The 22,814-nt window shown below is 38.3% G+C and overlaps 3 protein-coding genes across 3 annotated transcripts; 2 read left to right on the top strand and 1 right to left on the bottom strand.

The window, feature by feature from the left end:
• The first annotated feature begins 3,664 nt into the window (after positions 1-3,664).
• Positions 3,665-7,003, top strand: LOC145566350 (uncharacterized). The gene is made up of 5 exons (XM_081625796.1): positions 3,665-4,485; positions 4,573-5,622; positions 5,796-5,806; positions 5,904-6,751; positions 6,800-7,003. Exons 1-5 carry the CDS (start codon positions 3,665-3,667, stop codon positions 7,001-7,003), a joined length of 2,934 nt encoding a protein of 977 aa, XP_081481922.1.
• A 48-nt stretch (positions 7,004-7,051) lies between these two features.
• Positions 7,052-8,508, top strand: LOC145566348 (uncharacterized). Its single transcript, XM_081625795.1, has 2 exons — positions 7,052-7,797; positions 8,061-8,508. The coding sequence occupies exons 1-2, from the start codon at positions 7,052-7,054 to the stop codon at positions 8,506-8,508; spliced, it is 1,194 nt and encodes a 397-aa protein (XP_081481921.1).
• Positions 8,509-16,639: 8,131 nt separating this feature from the next.
• LOC145566347 (11-beta-hydroxysteroid dehydrogenase A-like) lies at positions 16,640-21,382 on the bottom strand. Its single transcript, XM_081625794.1, has 6 exons — positions 21,200-21,382; positions 18,178-18,370; positions 17,634-17,719; positions 17,393-17,524; positions 17,141-17,305; positions 16,640-16,930 (listed from the first exon to the last, which is right to left on the bottom strand). Exons 1-6 carry the CDS (start codon positions 21,380-21,382, stop codon positions 16,640-16,642), a joined length of 1,050 nt encoding a protein of 349 aa, XP_081481920.1.
• Between the last annotated feature and the right edge of the window lie 1,432 nt (positions 21,383-22,814).

Below are 22,814 nucleotides of genomic sequence, written 5' to 3'. Positions count from 1 at the left end.
TAAGAGAAAGAGAGGGATCTAAGGTGGGTGTGATATTAAGTGATTTACTACACTAAATTTGGCATGGAAGATGGAAACTCAATCCAATTTCCAATATGGTGTGATGTGGCAACAATTTAGACCTTCTATACGATGTGTTAGACACGTTAGCAAGGAGTATATTTTGTGAAATTATATTAGGAAACACAAATACACCTATACAAACACAATGCAATATGTTAAAGATGTATATCTAACATGAGAAATGATTGCTTGATTGCTTGCTTGTTAACATTTACTTGTACATATATATATATGTATGATGAATTATGTAGTCTCTTTTTAGTTTGAGAAGGTGTTTTGTGAGACTAGATTTATTGTAAATCTAATCAATAGTAGCAAATTTAGTAACTTCTATACAAATTAATGACTTGTATAATCAATTTAATAGTGAGATCAATAGTTCAATAACTTATATCGATAATATTGTTGCTTACATCTGTTAAATTGTGACTTGAAATCTAGTAGGGATTACTTTGAATGAAGATATCTCTAAAACTATATGTGATTTTGTGGTGATTTAAGTTGGAGGTGATAGCTTGGTCCAAGAGCTTTCCAATGATAGGTCATATGCCCAATTCTGATAAGAAACGACAAAGTTATGACCGTTTTACAAAGACTTGACGAAGTGCTCGACATAGCACGTCCGTGCCTAGTCGAAATCTCATAATTTTGGGTCCGATTTTAGCTTAATTATTCTAGGGATAATTTCCTAAAATATATATTTTCAATGACGACTATTTGAGAATACTTAGAGAACAATTTTAGGGTTTAATTAGGGTTTCCTTATGTTATAAAAGGATCCTTTAGTTGATCAATTAGATCATACATTTTGATCAATTAGATTTGGGACTCCTTGTATTATTATCTTGTTCTTTCTCCATTATAGTAAAGAAGCTCTCGAATCCCCCACCTGTGGATGTAGGTGTAATTTGACCGAACCACGTAAATCTTTGTGTTCTTTGTTTATCTTCTTTATTGCTTTTCTCATTCTTATTTTTCATTGACTTGTTCCGCATTAATCAAACACAATTACACCCTAATTTCCTAACAAGTGGTATCAGAGCCAGGTTTTAAGGTCTTAAGTTTTAGGTGTTTACAGATTAGTTTGATTAAGTTATGCCAATGAAATTTGACATTGAGAAATTCGATAGGCAAAATAGCCTTAAATCTTGAGAATGAGAATGTAGGGATTGTTGTCTTTGGTAGTGATACCGCTATGGGAGATCTTGTCAAGCGCACTGGATCTATTGTGGATGTTCCCACGGAAAAGGCTATGCTAGGGCGTGTGGTCGACGTGTTGGGAGTACCTATTGATGGAAGAGGGGCGCTAAGTGATCACGAGCGTCAACGTGTCAAAGTGAAAGCCCCGGGATTATTGAACGTAAATCTGTGCACGAGTAGGGGTGTAAGTAATTCGGATTAAAATCGAACCGAACCGAATTAGTAATTCGGTTAGGATTTTTTTTGAATTCGGATTAGATCGGTTTGGAAAAATTAAAAAAATATGGATTACGGATTGGATTCGGTTTGGGGTTTAAAAAAACCGAAAACCGAATTAAAAACCGAATTTCGACCCATTACTTTAAGCCCATTTTTTTTCAAAGTATCCAACCACTTTCCCCTTTCATATATAAACTTTAAAAAAAAAACCTAATTCTCAATTCTCCTTTCTCAATATCTTACTCTCTCGCAAAGAATGTAGTTAACAAGAAATGATTGTAGGAATTTTTTGGGTGAAGTTCGGGTTTTGGATTTGAATGTTGCAAAAGAAGGGAACAAATTTCGATTTAGATTGTATTCTAATTTGAAAAAACGAATTAATTCGGTTTGGTTTGGAGTGGATTGAATCTTAAATCGGTTTGGATTCGGATTGAGATTTTCGAAATCGAATTGATTCGGATTGGATTCGGTTTTGGCTATAATCCAAACCGCAAACCGAACTTTCACTCCTATGCACAAGCCTATGCAAACCGGGTTAAATGCGGTAGATAGCCTGGTTCCTATAGGCCGTGGTCAACGAGAACTTATAATCGGGGATCGAAAGTGAATTTTGGCCTATGGCAATTGAAGATGAAAGCCATCTTGGTTCAAAGTGGCTGTCACAAGGCTCTTGAAGGTGTATCCAAAAAGCCTTCAGGCATGACAAAGGATACGTGGGAGGAGATCGATTTGAAGACTCTTTCGGCAATTCAATTATATGTGTCTCTCTGTTGATGTTTTGAGAAAGGTTTCCAAGGCCACGACTTTTGCAGGTTCGTGGTTAAAGTTGGAGTCACTTTATATGACAAAAAGCGTGACCAACCGTCTACTACTCAAATCTAGACTTCATGATCTTCTTCTAGAAGAAGGTAAACCGCTTAAGTCTTATTTAGATGAATTCTTCTCTATTATTATGGATTTGCAAAACATCGATGTTGAAATCGATGATGAGGATATGGCTATTAGGTTGTTGTGTTCTTTACCGCCTACGTATAAGCACTTTTGAGATACTTTATTGTATGGTAGAGATGATTTGAGTTTGGAGGATGTTTGTATGGGATGATATCTGGGTATGACCGATATCTTGTAAAGGCACGTGACTAAACTTTGAACAATTGTGAGAAGGCGCCGATATGAGCCAGAAAGCAGACATATCGGCTTGTCGGAATTCGGCACGTGGCAACAGAAGCTCGACACTTGGCACAGGAGGCTTTGCATGGATGAGAGCCACCTGTCAAGGTGGATCATTATAAATAGTAGGTAAGACCTCATTAATAAGGCTATGAATTACTCTCTCTCTCTGCCTTCTCTCTCTTACTTATCTTCTTCTCTTAAACATTTTCTGACTTTGTCATCGGAGTGGTTATCCCCGAACCACCCCGGGGTTAGCTAACTTCTTCTCATTGTGTAGGTTCTCAGCTTGCCGATAGGAGTATCAGGATCTCAGGTCCGAGTTCTTGGGGGAATCAGATTCAGACAGAAACAATTTGGCGCTAGAAGGAGGGGGCATTGATCACTTCTATCGCCTAAGAAACTCACACAAAATATATATATAACAACGATAATCATGGCCGGAAACAATGAAATACCAGTAGAACAACCTCAGGTGGAAATAGTGGATGAAACCCATGCCTTAGAGGGTAACCAGTTTCACATGCCGATAACCTCCCCCGCAGGTGGAGGGGAGGCAGAAGATCCTATGGCGGCATTCACGCTAGATGAATTGGAAACGGCAGCAAGGGTGATGAGTGCAATGAGTAGGAAGAGAAAGGAGGCTGAGGCGGCACAGGCTGAAAGGGGGGCCGCTCAGGCCGATAGAGGAGCACCGCACCGTAACCAGGAGGAGCAACACAATCAGTTGATGAACTCGCTGAGAAGATCCCGACATGAATCGCTGATAAGATCGCACACAATGTCACGGCGGGTTGAACAATCCTCAAGTCGCACCGTGAGTACTAGAACCCAGCAGCAGAGAAGTTCGTAGGTAGATGGGCAGGCAGTGCGAACAGTGGTACAGTTAAGGGCGTCCCCGTTTGCCCAGTATATTTTGGACCAGCCAATGGAAAAGGTGAAAATGCCGACTTGTAGGTATGATGGAAGAGGGGATCCGGCAAGATTCATAACGTCCTATGAGGGGCACATGATGCTGTATACCAACTCGGATGCAGTCTGGTGTAAGGTCTTTCCGACTACTTTGATTGGGGCTGCAGCCAATTGGTTTAACAACCTTGAAGTTGGGTCGGTAGATAGTTTTGAAAGATTGACTGAGATGTTTGTGGGTCAGTATGTCAGCAACAGTGTGAGGCAGAAAACCTCTGGAGAATTGATGGCCGTGGAGCAGAAACCAGATGAATCTTTGAGGGATTACATTAGGCGATTTAACAATGAGGCAAACACCATCCTAAAACTGCAACAAGAAATAGCTGTGATGGCTTTAATGAATGGCTTGGTTGATTCTGATTTCAAACGGTACCTTACGAGGAAAAATTTGCCGACATTAGCAGCGGCGTTTAGCAAAGCTCATGATTACATAAAGAGTGAAGAATTAATGAAGGCAGGTAGTAGACATGTCGTTGCCGGAAAGGGGCAAAGTCAGTATGAAGGGACATCGTCCGGAGGAAGTAGGCCGAGAGCTCCTGCCCCGGGAAGGGGAGGAGGAAGCCGGCAAGATTCCAGACCGACAAGGCTGCCAATGAGATATAGCACCTACACTCCACTGAATACACCAAGGGCAGCAATCTACTCAGTGAATCAGAACAGAGAGGATTGGTCAAAGCCGATTCCCATGAAGGCAAGGCCAAGGGATATGAAGAAGTATTGTATGTTCCATAGGGATGTGGGGCATTATACGGAGGAGTGTACGCAATTGAAGGACAACATTGAGGAATTGATCAGAAAAGGGCATTTAACACAGTACCGGTTGAATGCAGGCAGGAATCAGCAATCGGCACAAGCAGTTGAGAGGCAACGGATAGAGGCAAGGCCTGAAAGGGCGCAAGGAGGAATAGTCCGACAAGGGGATGCAGGAATACCACCGTTATCCACTGGAAGGGTAGATGTGATAACGGGGGGACCAATTCATGGAGGGACAATTAGTGGAGCAAAGAAGCATTTGGCTGAACACCGTCATCTAGTTTGTGCTTTGGATGTAGACAACCGTCCTCGGCCAGCGTCAATACCCCAGGTAGTGTTCACGGAAGAAGATGCACGGGGTGTAGTGTTCCCGCATGATGATCCGTTAGTCCTAATAACCAAGATAAATGGGGCTGACATCAAAAGAATGCTGGTAGATGGAGGTAGTTCAGCAAATGTGTTGTTTATGCAAGCTTTCAATGAGATGAATATAGGAAGGCAATACCTGAAACCGGTATCATATCCTGTAATCGGGTTTAATGGGTCGACTGTAAGGCCAGAAGGGAGTATTGTGTTACCAGTAAGGCTGGGTGATGGGCCACAAGCAAGAGATGTGATGGCAGAGTTTCTGGTGGTGGATGTTAAGTCAGCTTACAACGCAATTATCGGCAGACCGATAATACATGATATGCAGGCCGTTATATCAACTTACCATCTGGCAATAGCTTATGTGTCGAATTTAGGAGCTGTAGAGAAGGTGTATGGGGGTCAGGTTATGTCAAAAGCCTGCTCTGTGACAGCTTTGAAGAATCCGGTTGGTAGTGCTACGATACCATGTAATCCGATAAGGGAAGGTGAGCAGACAGTTCAGGATTTAACCATGAAAAACTTTGATGCAAGGCCTGAGGAAACACTAAGGCCGTTACCGGGGGGAGAAACTGTCCAAATTGAATTGCAACCAGGTGACCCTAGTAGAACAGTGAAGGTTGGGGCTGATATGGATGTGGATACAAGGTGTAATCTGATAAGCTTGTTGCGTGAGAACGCAGATGTCTTTGCATTCTCAGCAAGTGAGATGCCGGGAATACATCCAGAGGTGATGGAGCATAAGTTGAATGTTGATAGAAAATTCAGACCGATAAGGCAAAAGAAACGCAATTTCTCAACTGAGAAAATAGAAGCAATTCAGGCTGAGGTAAATAAGCTCTTAGCGGCAGGGTTCATTGAGCCTTGCACATATCCAGAGTGGTTGGCGAATGTAGTAATGGTGAGAAAGCCGACAGGGAAGTGGCGAATGTGTGTGGATTTTACAGATTTAAATAAAGCTTGCCCTAAGGATTGCTACCCATTACCCCGGATAGACAGGCTAGTAGACTCAACCTCTGGTCATGCTATGCTTAGTTTTCTGGATGCATTTTCAGGATATCATCAGGTCAGCATGCATAAGGCTGACAGGATTAAAACGGCTTTTATAACAGATGTCGGTGTATATTGTTATAAGGCAATGCCGTTTGGGTTGAAAAATGCAGGGGCAACCTATCAGAAGTTGGTGGACAAGATATTTGAGAAGCAGAAAGGTCGGAATGTTGAGGTGTATGTGGACGATACGATAGTGAAGAGTAAAGAAAAAGGGGACCATATAGCGGATCTGAGGGAAACATTTGAGACGTTAAGGAAGTATCAGATGAAGCTAAATCCGGAGAAATGTGTGTTTGGGGTCAGATCAGGGAAGTTTTTGGGCTTTATGGTCAGTGAACGGGGAATAGATGCAAATCTAGATAAGGTGAATGCGTTACTTCAAATGAAACAACCAAAAACCATTTGTGATATACAAAGACTGACCGGCAGGATGGCAGGATTAACCAGATTTATCAGCAAGTCAGTTGATAAGGCACTCCCGTTCTTCATGATATTAAGAAAGAATAAGGCATTCGAGTGGGGAAAGGAACAAAGTGATGCCCTGGAAGTAGTAAGGAATCATCTTAGATCTTTTCCCACAATTGCCCGGACCGAGAAGGGAGAAGTGTTGCAATTATATATCTCAGCATCGCCAAAAACGGTGGCAGCCGTTTTGTTAGTGGAAAGGAAGAAGCGACAACAACCGATATACTTTGTCAGTCATGTATTGAATGCGGCAGAACGCAGATATCTAGTGATAGAGAAAATGGCGTTAGCAGTAGTAGTGGCAGCCAGGAAGTTGAGGCCTTACTTCGATGCACATCCAATAGAGGTGCTAACCAATCACCCCTTAGAGAAATCACTGCATAAAATGGATACATCTGGTAGATTACTGGCATGGGAAGTTGAGTTGTCGGAGTATGAAATAAGCTACAAGCCTAGAACATCAATTAAGGCTCAAGCATTATCAGATTTCATTGTTGAAACCACATACACCGATGAGGAGGAAGAATTGGGAACATGGCAGGTATCAGTTGATGGATCAGCTACAGCAACGGGGGTAGGGGCTGGAATTGTGATAACGGCTCCAGACGGGAAAATGTTTGAATATGCCATGAAGTACAAGTTCAAGGCAACCAATAATGAAGCCGAATATGAAGCTGCAGTAGCTGGGATGCAGCTGTCAATAGCAGCAGAGGCAAAACGGCTAGTTTTAACAACTGACTCTTAGCTGGTATCAAGTCAATTCAGTGGCGAGTATGAAACTCGAGAGCCGGCAATGGTGAAGTATTTGGAAAAAATGAAACAGTTAGCAGCACAATTGCAATACTTTAAGATAAAACTGGTTCCGAGACTGAAAAATGCTCAAGCGGATGCGCTGGCAAGATTGGCAAGTTCAAGTTTTAACGACTTGGAAAGGACGGTCATGGTGGAGGTTTTAAAGCAGAGAAGCATAGATGAGATGTCGGCAGAAGTTTTGTGTGTTGATGTTGGGGACCAGTGGTATGATAAAATACTAGCATACCTCGTCCATGGTGTGGGGCCGACGGATAAGGGGGAGTTGAAAAGACTAAGGAAAGATAGCGTGTGGTTTGTCATATACCAAGGTCAGTTATACAAAAGGGGATTTTCACTGCCGTTACAAAGGTGTATAACGGATTTTGAATCAGCAAGGTTATTAGAAGAATTACATGAAGGTAGCTGTGGTAATCATCTCGGAGCAAGAGCCCTATCCAGAGAGGCAATGAGAAGGGGATACTACTGGCCGACAATGAATGCAGATGCAATAGCTTATGTTAAAAAATGTGAGAAGTGTCAAAAGTTTGCCCCAGTTATCAACTTGCCCCCTAACGACCTGACTCCGATATTAAATCCAATCCCTTTTGCCCAATGGGGAATGGATATAGTAGGCCCATTCCCATCGGCCACAGGTGGAAGAAAATTTCTGATAGTGGGGATTGACTACTTCACAAAATGGATTGAGGCAGAACCGGTAGCGAAGATAACGGCATCAGAGGTGAAGAAGTTTATATGGAAAAGCATCTTCACAAGATTTGGGTTGCCGATGGCGATGGTTTTTGATCATGGAACCTAATTTGACTGTAAGCCAGTCAAAGATCTCTTAACGATGTACAAGGTGAAATTTGCTTATGCAGCAGTATGCCATCCACAGTCTAACGGCCAGGCAGAAGCAGCAAATAAGCAAATAATAACGACAATTAAAAAGAAGTCGAAGATGCAAAGGGTTTGTGGGCAGATTTGATACCAGAGATATTGTGGGCAAACAGGACAACAATTAGAGAGGCCACAGGTGAATCACCATATACTTTAATTTTTGGAACAGAAGCTGTGATACCAGCAGAGGTTGGGTTGCCAACATTTAGAGTTCAGCATTACTGTGAAGACCAAAATTATTTACTTCTACGACAACAGTTAGACTTCTTGCCAGAGCTCAGAGAAAAAGCAGCAGTTAAGTCAGCTGCATTTAAGGAAAGAATGTCGAGGGCCTACAACAGAAGAGTATCTCATCGACCGTTAACTGTGGGAGATCTAGTACTGCGAAGAACAGCGGCAACCGGTAAGGGAAATGAAGATGGAAAGCTGACTGCAAGTTGGGAAGGACCTTATCGGATTAGAGATGTCGTCATCCAAGGATCGTTTTATCTGGAAACTTTGGATGGGACACCCTTAAAAAATGTATGGAACTCAGCTTTATTGAAAAAATACTATGTTTAATGTACAATTTCCATGTGAAACTGATATCAAAAAGGATATCAACAATAAATGAAGAAGTATTCAAACAACACGTGTTGGAATAGGCATCCTCCATTTAACAGACCACCGTTAAATGGGACGGACAACTCAAAACCGCTTCGGTGAAGTTAATAGATATACAACCTGATCAGTTGTATACGTTAACTCACGAGGTTGCTGGTTCAAAATATAATACCGGCCAAATCAATTCGAGTATACACCGATATGAGGCGTAGCTCAGAAAGTGATCGCCGAGAGGGTACCTAACTGGCTGAAACAACAAAGCAGTAGGTGACCGATGTATAATCTGGACCAGCAACGAATGTTTACTGCTCAGTGTACATAGCTCTAACACGAACTATGTACACTGGAGGGGGGTAGGGAATGATATGATATCTATAATGCATTGGTAATTTTTTTTTAAAAAAAAAAAAAATTTTTTAATTCGTCGGGTAATGATATGATATCTTCATAAGCTGACGATTGTTGAAAGTTGTCGGATATCAGACAAGCCATCGGGTAAATCTTTATTTTTTGCAAACGGTCTTTTGCATATTGTGAATTACAAAGCAACATAGTTATGATAACATTGTTAGAATAAGCAAATTAGAAAGTGATAAGCAAAGATAACACAGTTACGATAAGGGGTGTTAAAATTTGCAGACAGTTAACAAACAACGAAAATAAAAATAAGTTTATATAACAAGTAAAGTTGACAATCGACAGGCATCACCACAAAAAAGGGGGATATGCCGATAAAACAGCATTGTCAAAATAAATGTTAACACATACAAAAGGCAATAAAAGAGAGTTACAGCTGATAAGGCCCAATAACACAAGACCCACAAGAAGATGTCGGTGATGACTGCCCGTCCCTTCAAGCTTGTGCATTCTCAGGCACTGGGGAGTTTAAAATGCTGGGATCCTCTGGGCCGTCATCAGCACTGGGCACCAAATTGTACAAGTCCTCTTCAGAGAATTGCTGTGTTTCGAAGCCGGAAGGGATTTTGTGAGCTTCCTCGTTGAAAGATTTTTCAACTTTTGCCCAATCTTCCTTCTTCCAACCGGCAGCATGAGCCACACATCTCTGAGCAGCAGTCCAACCTCCATCGAAACGATCTTGGAGCTTGGAGCAGAACTCGTTTGAGGCTAAATAACAACCCACGGCTCTCTGACGAATAGCAGGCTTATCAGCTTCCATTTGTTTAACCTTCTCCTCAAGGTTTTCTATTTTAGCTCTGGCATCGCCGAGATCCTTCTCAACTGAAGGAAGGCGCTCAATGGCCTTATCTTTTTCAGCAATTTGAGTCTTCAGACTCCGCACTTCCAATTCCAAGCCAGCAACCTTCTCAGCCTTAATCTTCAATTCCGACATCTCCTTGTCGTCTCTTTCTTTTATTTTCTTTAAGTCATCCAAGGCCCTCTCAGCATTATTGATGATTTCTTGCATATCGTTCTGACTGGAGGAGGCTTGATGGTGCTTCTCTTGATAATAACGGTACATCTCCACAAGCTCCATACCAGACATGACGGCCTGCGAACATGAAGATATTTACAAATAAGGATAAACAAAAACTAGGAAATAAACAATAAAAATGCGTAAACCGCATAACGATATGCAAAAAAGAAAACAGATCAGTTAAGGTCAATAGCAAAATAAGTATACCTTCATTATGTTGTGCATATGAGCAGCGGCGAGGGGGCCGATTGGACCAGCAGGTCTGTCCATTGGAAGAGTAAGGTTACTCAGAAGCCGATAACCAAGGGTCCCACCCTGCATTGGATCGTCGGTAATCATTGATTCATTCCGACCGACATCCATGTTGGGCTGCCAACGGTCCCCAGAATGGCCAGCAGGAACAGCGAAGCCTCTTAGGACTTCATTCGGAAACCTGCCGGAAACTCTTTCTATCCACTGATTGGACCGGTAGGTTAAAGCCGGTATGCTTGAATCAGATCCAACAGTGGTAGGGGCGACTGTGGTGGTTGGTTGAGGTTGACGAGGAGACTCAGCAGTAGTGAGATCCTCGATTTCGATCCCTTGAATAACCTTCTTAACGATGGCTTCAGGGCTTTTCGTTGTTTTGGTGAGAGGAGACTTCTCGGTCTCCAGTTTGTCCTTCTTCTTCTCACCTCGCCCTTCAACTTGCCTGGGGCTCGAAATCACCACACCACCACCACGCCGATTGGCGAGGGATGTCAGCTTTCTCTTCTTGGCGTTGTCGTCAGCCATTAACTCAGCTCTCCTCTTAGCACTAACAGCAGGTGCACGGCCGCAAATTGAGGCTAAGGTGTCGTAAGAAGCTGTAGCTTTGGGGCAAAGCCTGAGAACCCTCTTTCCGTCTGCTGATAGGCCCAACAACTTGTTGTCCAACTTGTCAGTACCTAAAAACAAAGGACAGGAAAAACCATAATAAGCTACGAGTAAACAACATCAGAAATAAGATGAAAAATAAAAACTTAGTGAGATAAGTAATACCATGTTGGTCGGTCCAACAAAGACCGACACGGGATAACGGTGCGTTGCCTAGAATGTAACTCACATTCGGCACCCATACCGCAGGAACTAGACGAACCTTGCCGTCACCCTCATCAAATTCAGAGATGTCAAAGTGATTGACAACCCTTTCTTCATGTTTACCGAGATCTCTCTCGGGGATCGAGCCGAAATGAGGATGAGGCCTGAAAAAAGTTCTCCTCAAAGGAAAGTCGTCTGGGACCGACATAAAGAAAAACCTATCTTTCCAACCCTTGCAGCTGGATAGCTTAGGATGAACGGTGTACTTACGGGGTTGAGTGTATAACGACCACCACCCATCCGACTGACCATCCCTCTTCAGGGTAATTAACCGTCTAAATGCGTTAAGGGTTAGAGGGAAATTCCGATATAGCATGACCCAGACCGTAGCAATAACGGCGCGAATTGTTTGAGGAGTTAACTGAACCAGAAAAACATTCCAGGCCTTTAAAATTTTAGCAACGAAGGGATGTAGAGGAAAACGGAGGCCAAAATCAAAATGCTTCATATAAATGGCCACAGAACCAACCGGGCAATCCAACACTGAAGCCCCAAACGGAGGAAGAGATAACTCATATCCATCAGGCAGGTTAAAGAACAATTTTGCGCGACGGCAGTAATCTCTTTCAATTGTCGTTTTCCTAAAAGCATCACTTATTTTTGCCTTCGCCACTTTCCCATTGTTAGCAAGAACAATAGGTTGTCGGAACTCAGCCCTATCTGTCTCGGAGTTATAACCCTCATCCAGATTTTCTTCCTGGATAACTTCTGCCGTCATATCAACAATATCCTCCCTGCTCTCATTATTGACACTATCTTCTTGAGTATCTTCATCTCCTAAAACCGAATTAACGGCTGATTCATGAACGGGAGATGACGGACCTTCTTGGGTATTTACACGAATCTCATCTCCTTGTTCCTCTTCGGAAGAACTCACGACTTGTCCTTGACCAGGCCTTTTACTGGATTCAGCCGCCTTTGCGGCTTCGGCAGCCCTAGCGGCTTCAGCAGCCTTAGCGGCTTTAGCAGCCTCAGCGGCTTCAGGGCAGCAGCTCGAGGCTGATAACTGGTACTCTTTACCCTTGGCATTGTGTTTATACCTATATTGCCAACGTTAGTGCCGTATTGATTAAAATACCGCCTCCCGGCAAAGCTGCGTAAGTGATAACGAACACTAACAGGCTCAACGTCAAGAATTTCGGTATCGGCAGGGATATCAGGGTTAGTAGGGTAATAAGCACGTTCACGATGAGCAATGGTCCTATGTAACATAAAAGCGCGTTTTTCTTCTTCAGAAGATAACGTCTCAAATGGGTAATCTATATTATTAGAAAGGGAGGATGAATTACCCTGATTACTACCGGTTTCTTTGCCTAGGGATTGTCTAATTAAACGACGCCTAGCAGTACTAAGGTTAGAAAATTTCTCTTCAACACTATCTTCAGACATTTAATTAAAAATAAGAAAATAAAAACAACATGCAAAATCAGAGGTTAGGGTACGACAATACCTTCGACGGAAATCGTTGATTTGGTGTCTTTAAGTGATAAGAAACGACGAAGAAGAAAAGCACGCCTGAAGTACTGAAGTGCATAGACCGAAAACAAAGAAGAAAAGAAAGGTAGAAACTTTGGTCGAGAAAATTAGCTCTGGGAGAAAACTTAGAAAAAATGGGAAATAAGAAGAAATGGCATAATTTTGATCCAAAAAGGGGAAACTGAATGGCCAGTTGAAGTGAAAGGCGGTTCAGAGATCCGACGGATCTCAATCGACAACCAATTTCAAAAAGCTGCGGCGGGATTTATGACACGTGTATGATTTTCCCGCTCAAAAAAAAAAATAAAAAAAGAAAAACGGTTACGTTACCATAACGTGCATTTTATACAAAGTAGACCTTGTCTGCTGTCGGCACACAAGGTCACTTAGGGAGGAAAACGGAGTTTTTCGCTCCCAGGTATTCTGTAACAAGTAGACCTTGTCTGCTGTCGGCACACAAGGTCACTTAGGGGGGAAAACGGAGTTTTTCGTTCCCAGGTATTTTGTAACAAGTAGACCTTGTCTGCTGTCGGCACACAAGGTCACTAGGGGGGAAAACGGAGTTTTTCGCTCCCAAGTATTTTGTAACAAGTCTACCTTGTCTTCTGTCGGCACACAAGGTCACTTGGGGGGAAAACAGAGTTTTTCGCTCTCATATATTCTGTAACAAGTACACCTTGTCTGCTATCAGCACACAAGGTCACTTGGGGGGGGGGGGGGGAAAGGAGTCACTAGAATTTAACAAAGTAATGCGTCGAGGAGGTATGAAACGAGGAGGTATAAAAAGTATAAATTTAAAAGCTAATACCAAAGATAATGCGAATGGATACAATATGGGATTATAAAACTATACAAAAGTTATCCTGAAAGTTACAACAAAAAAAATTAATAATAATAAATTAAAAAATCTTCTCAGCAAAAGAATATAGAGCTTAAAAATAGAGGTAAATCTTCTAAGTACAAAATGCGAGTCTCTGAGGTGTCCTCAAGCTTCGTCCGATGCAGTGTTTGAGTATAAGCCAAGCGGGTATAACGAACTGCAACAACGGCAAGGCCAGCAATAAAATTTTGTTAATGCACAGTGCTTGACAGAGTACAAGAAACGTTATCACATGAAACTTCCAACATAAGGTAAAATTTGAAAAATGAGAAGTGGAACCCAAAATTTGTCTAGCTAGGTTAAGTTTATTGGCTACATTAACTGAGAATGATGATGTATGATCATGAGTTCTCACTTGGGGGGCTAATTGTATGGGATGATATCTGGGTATGACCGATATCTTGTAAAGGCACGTGACTAAACTTTGAACAATTGTGAAAAGGCGCCGATATGAGCCAGAAAGCAGACATATCGGCTTGTCGGAATTCGGCACGTGGCAACAGAAGCTCGACACTTGGCACAGGAGGATTTGCATGGATGAGAGCCACCTGTCAAGGTGGATCATTATAAATAGCAGGTAAGACCTCATTAATAAGGCTATGAATTACTCTCTCTCTCTCTCTCTCTACCTTCTCTCTCTTACTTATCTTCTTCTCTTAAACATTTTCTGACTTTGTCATCGGAGTGGTTATCCCCGGACCACCCCGGGGTTAGCTAACTTCTTCTCATTGTGTAGGTTCTCAGCTTGCCGATAGGAGTATCAGGATCTCAGGTCCGAGTTCTTGGGGGAATCAGATTCAGACAGAAACAATGTTAAAGATGTCTTAACTCAAAGAGATTTAATTGACAATAAGTTGGTTAATAAATCTAGTAATCCTGCTCAAAATAATGTTGTAGTTGCTCATGGTGGGAATAGGAATTTTGGTAAAGGAAAAGTTTGTAACTATTGTCATGTGAAGGGTCATATCGAAGCTGAGTGTTGGAAATTGAAGAAGAAGAATGAGGACAAATCCGCAAATATTGCTAACCCCGACGATGATGATGATTATGCACTTTAGGGTTAAGAGCTTTGGGGTTGCGGTTTCTATGACCTCTTCATGATAAGTGCCCCTTTGAGATCTCTTGGTGAAACGAGAAACCGTGTGGATTTTTTGGTTATGGAGTCTATGATAGATTGCTTTTAATTTGATTTTTGTTTGTAATAAAGTAGCAATCTTGGTTATGCATTAGATTTTGATCTAGTTATGCTATTTCCTATCTCAATTTTGGTACTTTTATGATTTGTTAAGTACAATTGCAATTTAGAAATTCTTGATGTAAATTTTTTTTCTAGAATTGTTTAAGGTTTTTTTTGGTTTGGTTTTGAGATGAAGAAGTGTTTGAACAGAATTTGGTCAATTTTGATAAGCATGCTTGGCGTTGGGACATTATACTCTCAATCTAGGCCATGTGATGGTTTTGTGCACGGAATTTTGTGTTCGGTGACGCAGTGATTCACTATTTATGGAAGATGTCCGTTTGGTGATTGCCTAATGTGAGTAGGCTTATGGAGTTTTGCTTAAGGTGGAGGTTCTTTGTTTTCTTATGAGCATTACTTCTTGGATTTTGGTTCAAGGTGGAGTTACCTTGTTTTGACCGATTTCAAGTCAAGGTGGAGATTTATTAAATTGTGACTCGAAATCTAGTAGGGCTGACTTTAAATGAAGATATCTCTCAAACTATAAATTATTTTGAGGTAATTAAAGTTGGAGGTGATAGCTTGGTTCAAGAGCTTTCCAACAATAGGTCATATGCCCAATTCTGATAGAAACGAGAAAGTTATGACCGTTTTACGAAGACTTGACGAAACTAGAACGATGCTGACGAAGTGCTCAACATAGTACGTCTGTGCCCAAAGGGGGCATGTCCGTGCCTAGTCGAAATCTCAGAATTTTGGGTCCGGTTTCAGCTTAATTATTTTAGGGATAATTTTAATTTCTAAAATTATATCTTTTCTATAACGGCTATTTGAATATATTTGGGAATAATTTTAGGGTTTAATTAGGTTTTCCTTATGTTATAAGAGGACCCTTTTAGTTGATCAATTAGATCATACCTTTTGAGCCATTAGATTTATGACTCCTTGTTTTATTCTCTCGTTCTTTCTCCATTATAGTGAAGAAGCTCTCAAATCCCCCACCCGTGGATGTAGGTCTAATTTGACCGAACCACGTAAATCCTATTTATCTTCTTTATTGCTTTTCTCATTCTTATTTTTCATTGACTTGTTCTGCATTAATCAAATACAATTATACCCCTTATTTCCTAACAATATAAACAATTTTGTAGTTTAAATTTGGCAATATAGTGACTGATATCAATAATTTGGCTTTAATCAGCAATTTAATAATTCATATTAACAAGTTAATAATTTAATAACTTATATTGATGTTTCAATTGCTTATATATGTCAATAATTTAGTAGCATATCTCAGCAATTTATTAGCTTATAGTACTAATATCAATAATTTTATTGCGTATATCAACAATTCGTAGCTTATATTGTCAATTTAATGACTTATCTCGACAATATTATACTATTCATATGTGGCAAAATTGTCAAAAAGTACTGTTTTTGCTTGATTTTGTATGGTAACTAGTACTCCCTTTCCCCCTATGTTTTTGCCCCATGGTCTTCAAAACGCGTGTTAAAAACGTATATATTCCCATTTTTGTAAGCGTAAAAATTATAAAAACTTGATATTAATAAAATATACAATTAGATGAATCTAACATAATCCCATCCGACTATATAATTTCTTATATATTATGAGAATTTATGATCAAAATTATTAAAATTTAACCCAAATATTAGGCACGGGGAAAAAAAATGAAGACAGGAAGTATACATTTACTTTTCACCAAAAAATCACAAATCTAGCCGAGAAGGATCGTGCAAGAATAACTCTTTACTTTATGTATGAGATTATGGTACATAATAACATCCTAGAGTATTAACTTGCATTTAGTAGGACATCCAATGAACCAAGTAATATAAACTAGCCCAATACATAATTTGGTACTCGTACTATGTAATACAACGTATAATTGTTGCAAGTCCATGATGAAAGAACTCACAGTTTTTATATTTTTGGCTATCTAGACTATTAAGACACAACAAGCAATACAAGAGTAACATATTACTTGGTTTTGACTCCGGGTGAGTAAACTGAAGATGGATAAACCATAGCCCTTATACCAGGGAGATCCAATATCATCTTGCTTAATGAATTAAAGGGTGAATCACCAATCTTGATAAGATAGAACACCGAGAAAAACCAGTCTAGGAGCTCTGGAGTAAATGCTTTCCACCAGCTTAGTACCCTATACCATGTTGGTTCCGTCACATATCGATCACCCCTGCATGCACTGTTTATTATGGCCATCGCGCACCTTTGTCCTGTGATTATTGGTGATGCACTCACTTGCACCTATGATTAATCACAAGGTTACTCACATAAGAAATAGTTTACATAACCTTATTAGTATTATTTTCCATTAAAATTTTGTGGTTAACTTACATATATGTTTAGGGGGAATTAAGGAAAATTTGCTTTATTCAAAATTATTAAAAATTGTTGGAGTTGATTATGATTACTACTGATAATAACAAATTAAAAATAAGATCAATAAAATCTTACATCTCTCAAATTCACATCCACATTCATCAAACCTTCGGGTGCAAGGTGCTTCCCTTTTGTCATTTCAGACTCTACAAATCCAGGAGTTGCTATAGTTATTTGAATATCTGACCCGAGCTCTACCCTTATTGTCTCATAGAAGGCTATTATTGCTGCTTTGCTTGCCTGAAAATTATAACATTACCTTAAACTTAGAACCCAGTCGCGGATTTGCAAAGTATTTTAATGATTGTAGACGAAGACAATTCATACATTGTAAATGCTCATTCGTGGGGTCGGCAACCAAGCAGCCGAGGAAGACATGACAATGATCTTTCCCTCAGTTTTTCTAAGGTGTGGAATTGCAAAATGAGTTACATATACAGCACCCCAAAAATTGATATCCTGCAAATAGTGATAAATATATAATAGTTGAGACCTAAATGACTAATGCCATATTCTGTATATTTCAAATTAAACGCAGATGTCGTACGTACTAAAAGAAAGAATCTACCATGATGGATGCTGGTATAATGATGTCTTCATAATCTTCAAGCATGCTAATTGATGTAATGCCAGCATTATTCACCAGATGGTCCACTTCAATTAACAAAATCAATTTATCATCAACACAATAAATTAATTGAAATCTTAGGCCATCTTTTCTTTAGAAATAAATTTACAGTGAACTTCTATGGCAATAGATAATATAATGAGAAATTGTTAAGATAATAATTAATAAATTAATAATACATATGTCAGGAATAATTGTCCTACATTGAAGGAGATCGAGGTAGCATAACTTATAAGTTTGGCGTGCTACTCCATATATTACCAATTGTTTTTAGGTTGTAAACACGTAGGGCTTGTATGGTATAGTCACGTTGTCCGTGGGAGTAGGCTTGGTTTAGCTAAATGAAGATTTATCCAAATTAGATGCATCCATCGAGTTCTTATATTAGAGCCACCCTTTGAAGACCTGGCCTATTGAGAATACTATTACCTTTCGGGTGGCTAGGAGTGTAAGATATAAAATATTAAAAGCTAGTGTAACTTACCCCTTCCGAAGTGTGATATGGCGGAATCAACAATTCGTTTGCAATCATCAACAATTGAAACATCGGCAGTAACTGTAATAGAATCTGGTGAACCAAGTTCAAGGCACATATTGGCTACATCTCGGAGGCTTTGCTCTCTCCTCGCTGCTAGCACTAGGCATGCTCCTCTTCTTGCATACTCATATGCCAATTGCTGCTCATACCACGTACATTACATGTTAAATGACAACACTAATTCACCCAAAAAATACTACTTAAAAGATAAATTAACTCAATCACAATGATCACAATTAAAGGATGAATCCCAATATTGTTTTCTCCAATTTATCATAACATTGATTAACTTTTTTTTTTTCCATTTTTTTTTTATTTTATTATATATATATATATATATATATATATATATATATATATATATATATATATATATATATATATATATATATATAATGGTCTACATAATATTATTGTTTTTAAGGTGAAGAGTAGAGGCCTTAAATGGAGGGAGCTGGTGTTCATAGTGGTAGAGGTTTTTATTTATTTATTTATTTATTTATTTATTTTTTTTCAACAACTAATTAAAAACAAGGCATGTGGCACTACATTAAATAGTCAAATTGGATTTTGACACACTTTATCATCATTGTCACTAGTTTTTGGGCCCGGACGATGCCCCGGGTTATTACATGAAACTAACTGATCATTGATCATTAATATACATTGTAATTTATGATTAATTTTCTTAAAAATTAATTTGTTATTTATTGTCATTTGCTACATATTAATATTTTGTATTCAAAAGATTACATAAAGAATCACATACCTTGGTGGTAAAACATTTAGTTCTTGAATTAGAAGTTGTGATTTCAAATCTTGTAGAGAATTTTTTTTATTTTAATAATTATTATGAGTGCATGACATGTAATGAAAATCTATGGAAGAGAGAGCCACGTGGCGTTATGAGTACTTGAATGGATGACGTGGCGTAGTGAGGGGAGTTTACGTGACATGTGGATGTTGTTAGAAAAGCCTTTTAATATGTATCGTACTTCATAGCTAAACTAGCCTTGTGTCCCGTGTAATGCACGGGTTGTTTATAAGTATACAATATAAATAATTATTTTTTAATGTATGTATATTGGAAAATAAATAGTTTATAAAGGAGAAGAAAGGTGGAAATTAAATGTAATTGTAAAAGAAATTAAGTTGGGGGAAAATGAATCAAACTAACATTCATATATGTATTGAATATTTTTTTATAATATGAGAAAGGGGATTATATTAAAAAAAGAAGGAAAAGAAAGATCATATGAGGTGACATGTGGCATTGGTGAAAAAAGAAATTTACATGTGGCAATATAGGGATGATGGTTTGTGTTTTTAAATACTAAGTATAGATAGATAGATATAGATATTTTTAATTTTGAATTGAAATTTTTTTTATAAAATTACATTAATTCAATATACATTATTATGAATCTAATAAGACCCTACTTGATATAATTTTTCCTTATAAATAATTATCTTACCCATAAGGTCGGTTCTTCCTTTTCATTTCATCACTTCAAAAACCAACCTTTCAAACTTTAGTCAAATCAGATGATCAAATTAGATTACACTCGATCATATTATACTAGATTAAATAAGCTTAAAAAAGGTGAACTAAACAAGCCCTTAATTTCTCGCTCATACCTTATTCACCTTTATAACACTTATACACTTGTATGACTTGTTTACACTTTCTTACATTACATTCACTCGGTGACACTCACGTTTTCTTAATTCGCAATGCAAACAGTAAGTGTTAATATAATAGATTTTTTTTTTGAACGGGAGTTAATATAATAGATTAGTTGATACCGCTATCGTTCTTTTTCCTTCTACTCAATTACTATTCATTAGATAAATTGAAAAAAACTTTGAACGTCTATTGCAGCTTATGTCCAAAGTCAAAATTAAATGTGAGATTTTGTTACAGAATAAAATTGTTTCAACGTGTTCGAGACCGACAAAATGTAGTGAATAGAACATAAAAAAACGGAGGTTTTTTATTTTTTATTTTAATGCATTATTTGGGATTTTGCAGTATTCATATATTACTTTTTTAAAGCAATATGATCATTTAATATGTTGTTGAATTTGTTACAATGTTTAATTTTTAATATATTTTTTTTTTTATTTTTACTAAAATGTGATTAATGATTGATATCGATGGTCAAAGTTTTGCGTCGTCAATTGTGAAAACAACATTAAAAACCGGAAAGGGTATATGGTAACTCCATTACGCAAAACAATACGCAAAACAAGTTGTATTACGGAATAAAATGAAATGGTAAATATAAGAATAGTAAGAGGGCGACTTTGTGTGGAGATATTGTGATGTATGTACACCTGTGTGCACACACAAGGGTATTGGTGTATGCTTATTTTGATGAGTATTGCTCATTTAATCATCAAATGAGCAAAAAATACTCTTGGGTGCACCATGCACCTTGGAGTATATAATTATTTTCACTTGCTTGGGACAACATAACAACTAACCAAGATTTACATAATTACGATACTCTTGATGTCCCTAATTGTTAGCTCTATATACCATTTTGAGCCATTATTGCACTATTTACTCATATAGTAACATATCCTCACTAATAACTAACCCTACTTGGCTACTTGCATAGCTGCATGGATTTATAAAAGTGAAACTGTGAAAAAGACATACATACATCCATCCCCTTGTAGAATTTCGGTCCAAACCTTGATCAACCACATTTTTTCTATGGGCCAAACTAATTAAGTTGAAAGAAATACTAGTTATAATAAAGTGAGATAATGTGGCAATTAATTCAGAATCAAAGATTTAAAAAAACAAAAAAAATATAATTTAAATTAAAAATTAAGCCTAGGAGGTTCTTAGGAGGACTGGCTAAGTGGCTAGTGGCTAGTGGCTAACTAGATCCAATCTTGATCATAACTACTATTGCAACACTAATTAAGATATTAGTCATGATTTAGAATTAATTACCTCACCGATACCGGAGGAAGCGCCGGTGATGATAACAACTTTTCCGGCAACATCTTCGGCGTAGACTGAGCTTAAGATAGAAACGGAGAACTTGAGAAATTGAAAAAGTGGTAAAAAGAAACAAAGAAAGAAGAATATAAATGGTGGAACTGCTATGTTCAAGATTTCGTTTATCAAATCCATCTTTAATTACTTGTATCAAATGTGCAAATTGATTATACCAAAACTTATAATGTAGAATTCTAAATGGCATTGATGATTCGTGTCAATTTTCTCTCTTGTTTGGTGTCATGGTTTCATGCAACAAGAAAGACACGTGGTAGCTAGTTCTAAGTTTTTTTTTTTATTTTTTTATTTTATTTATTTTTTATTTAATTTTTTTTGAAAACTAGTTCAAAGCTATTTACTCGTGTAATTAATTTTTAAAGATTAGGCTAGTATGGATTAGAGGAGTAATCACACAGTTAAAAAAAAAAAAAAAAAAAATTTTGCAAAAAATCACTTAGAGAATTTTTTTTTACAAGAAACCACCTTATAAATTTTTTTGCAATAATGATAAACCTTAATCAATTATTATTAATTAATTATTTTTTTATTTTTTTTTTTTTGCAAAAACATACCTTAATGCCGGAAAATGGGGGTTGACCCCTTTTTTCGGCGTTGACTACCCCAATCCACCCACGAAACCACCTCCCTCTCCAGCCCCACCCACAAAACCACCCTTTCGCGGTGTTGACCACCCTATACCCACCCCTTTAACGGCTTTGACCACCCTAAACCCTCCTCTATAGCCATAACCACCTTTCTCCCCTCCCATGTTGGTGTCGACACCTCCTAGCCGCGTTCCCCAAACCCTAAATTTACACTCGAACGACCCTAAATACAGATTTCGCAGAGTGGTGGAAAGAAAGGAGTTTAATTTCGTTGGTGGGGATGAGGAGGGGAGTCGGTTTAGTGGGTGGAGCTAAGGAGGGGGTGAATTTGTGAACTAGGGTGGGGTTGGGTTGGTTAACGCCAAAAAATGGGGTTTGACCCCATTTTCCATCATAAAGGTATGTTTTCGCAAAAAAAAAGATATTGATTAAGGTATGTCTTTGCACAAAAAAAAAAAAAAAAAAAAAAAAAAAATAATAATTTGTATAGAGGTTTCTTGTAAAAAAATCTTATAAAATGTGGTTTTTTGCAAAATTTCCTAAAAAAAAAAAACATTATATACACCCAGGTGTAAGGTTTATTAAAGGTTTATTATTTTTTTTTTTACTTATTGATTAATTTTTGCTCATTTTAAAATGAGAAAAAAAAACCCACATTTGAGTACATCTATTTTCAGATATATATAAGAGATGTTACATACATAAGTAAAAACAAGTAGGACGATATTGAGGTAATTTTGAGGGTTTAATGACAAGTAATAAAAGTACCTTTAAGAACTATAATGATATTTTATTCATGACTTTTTTTGGTCGGAAACTATTTAATTAAACCTTGATTTAGTGAAAAATACCTAATTAATAAAAAAATTGTAAAAAACTACCTAATTAAAAATAAAATATTGTAGAATAATACCTATGTCGAATTTCCACTATTGGCCCACCACAAAACACTCCCGCAACCA

Source organism: Chenopodium album, chromosome 11, assembly GCF_948465745.1.
Source record: "Chenopodium album chromosome 11, dcCheAlbu1.1, whole genome shotgun sequence".
Lineage (NCBI taxonomy): Eukaryota > Viridiplantae > Streptophyta > Magnoliopsida > Caryophyllales > Amaranthaceae > Chenopodium > Chenopodium album.
The sequence above is the reverse complement of the archived record's forward strand: the minus strand, read 5'-3'. Positions and strand labels throughout refer to the sequence as shown.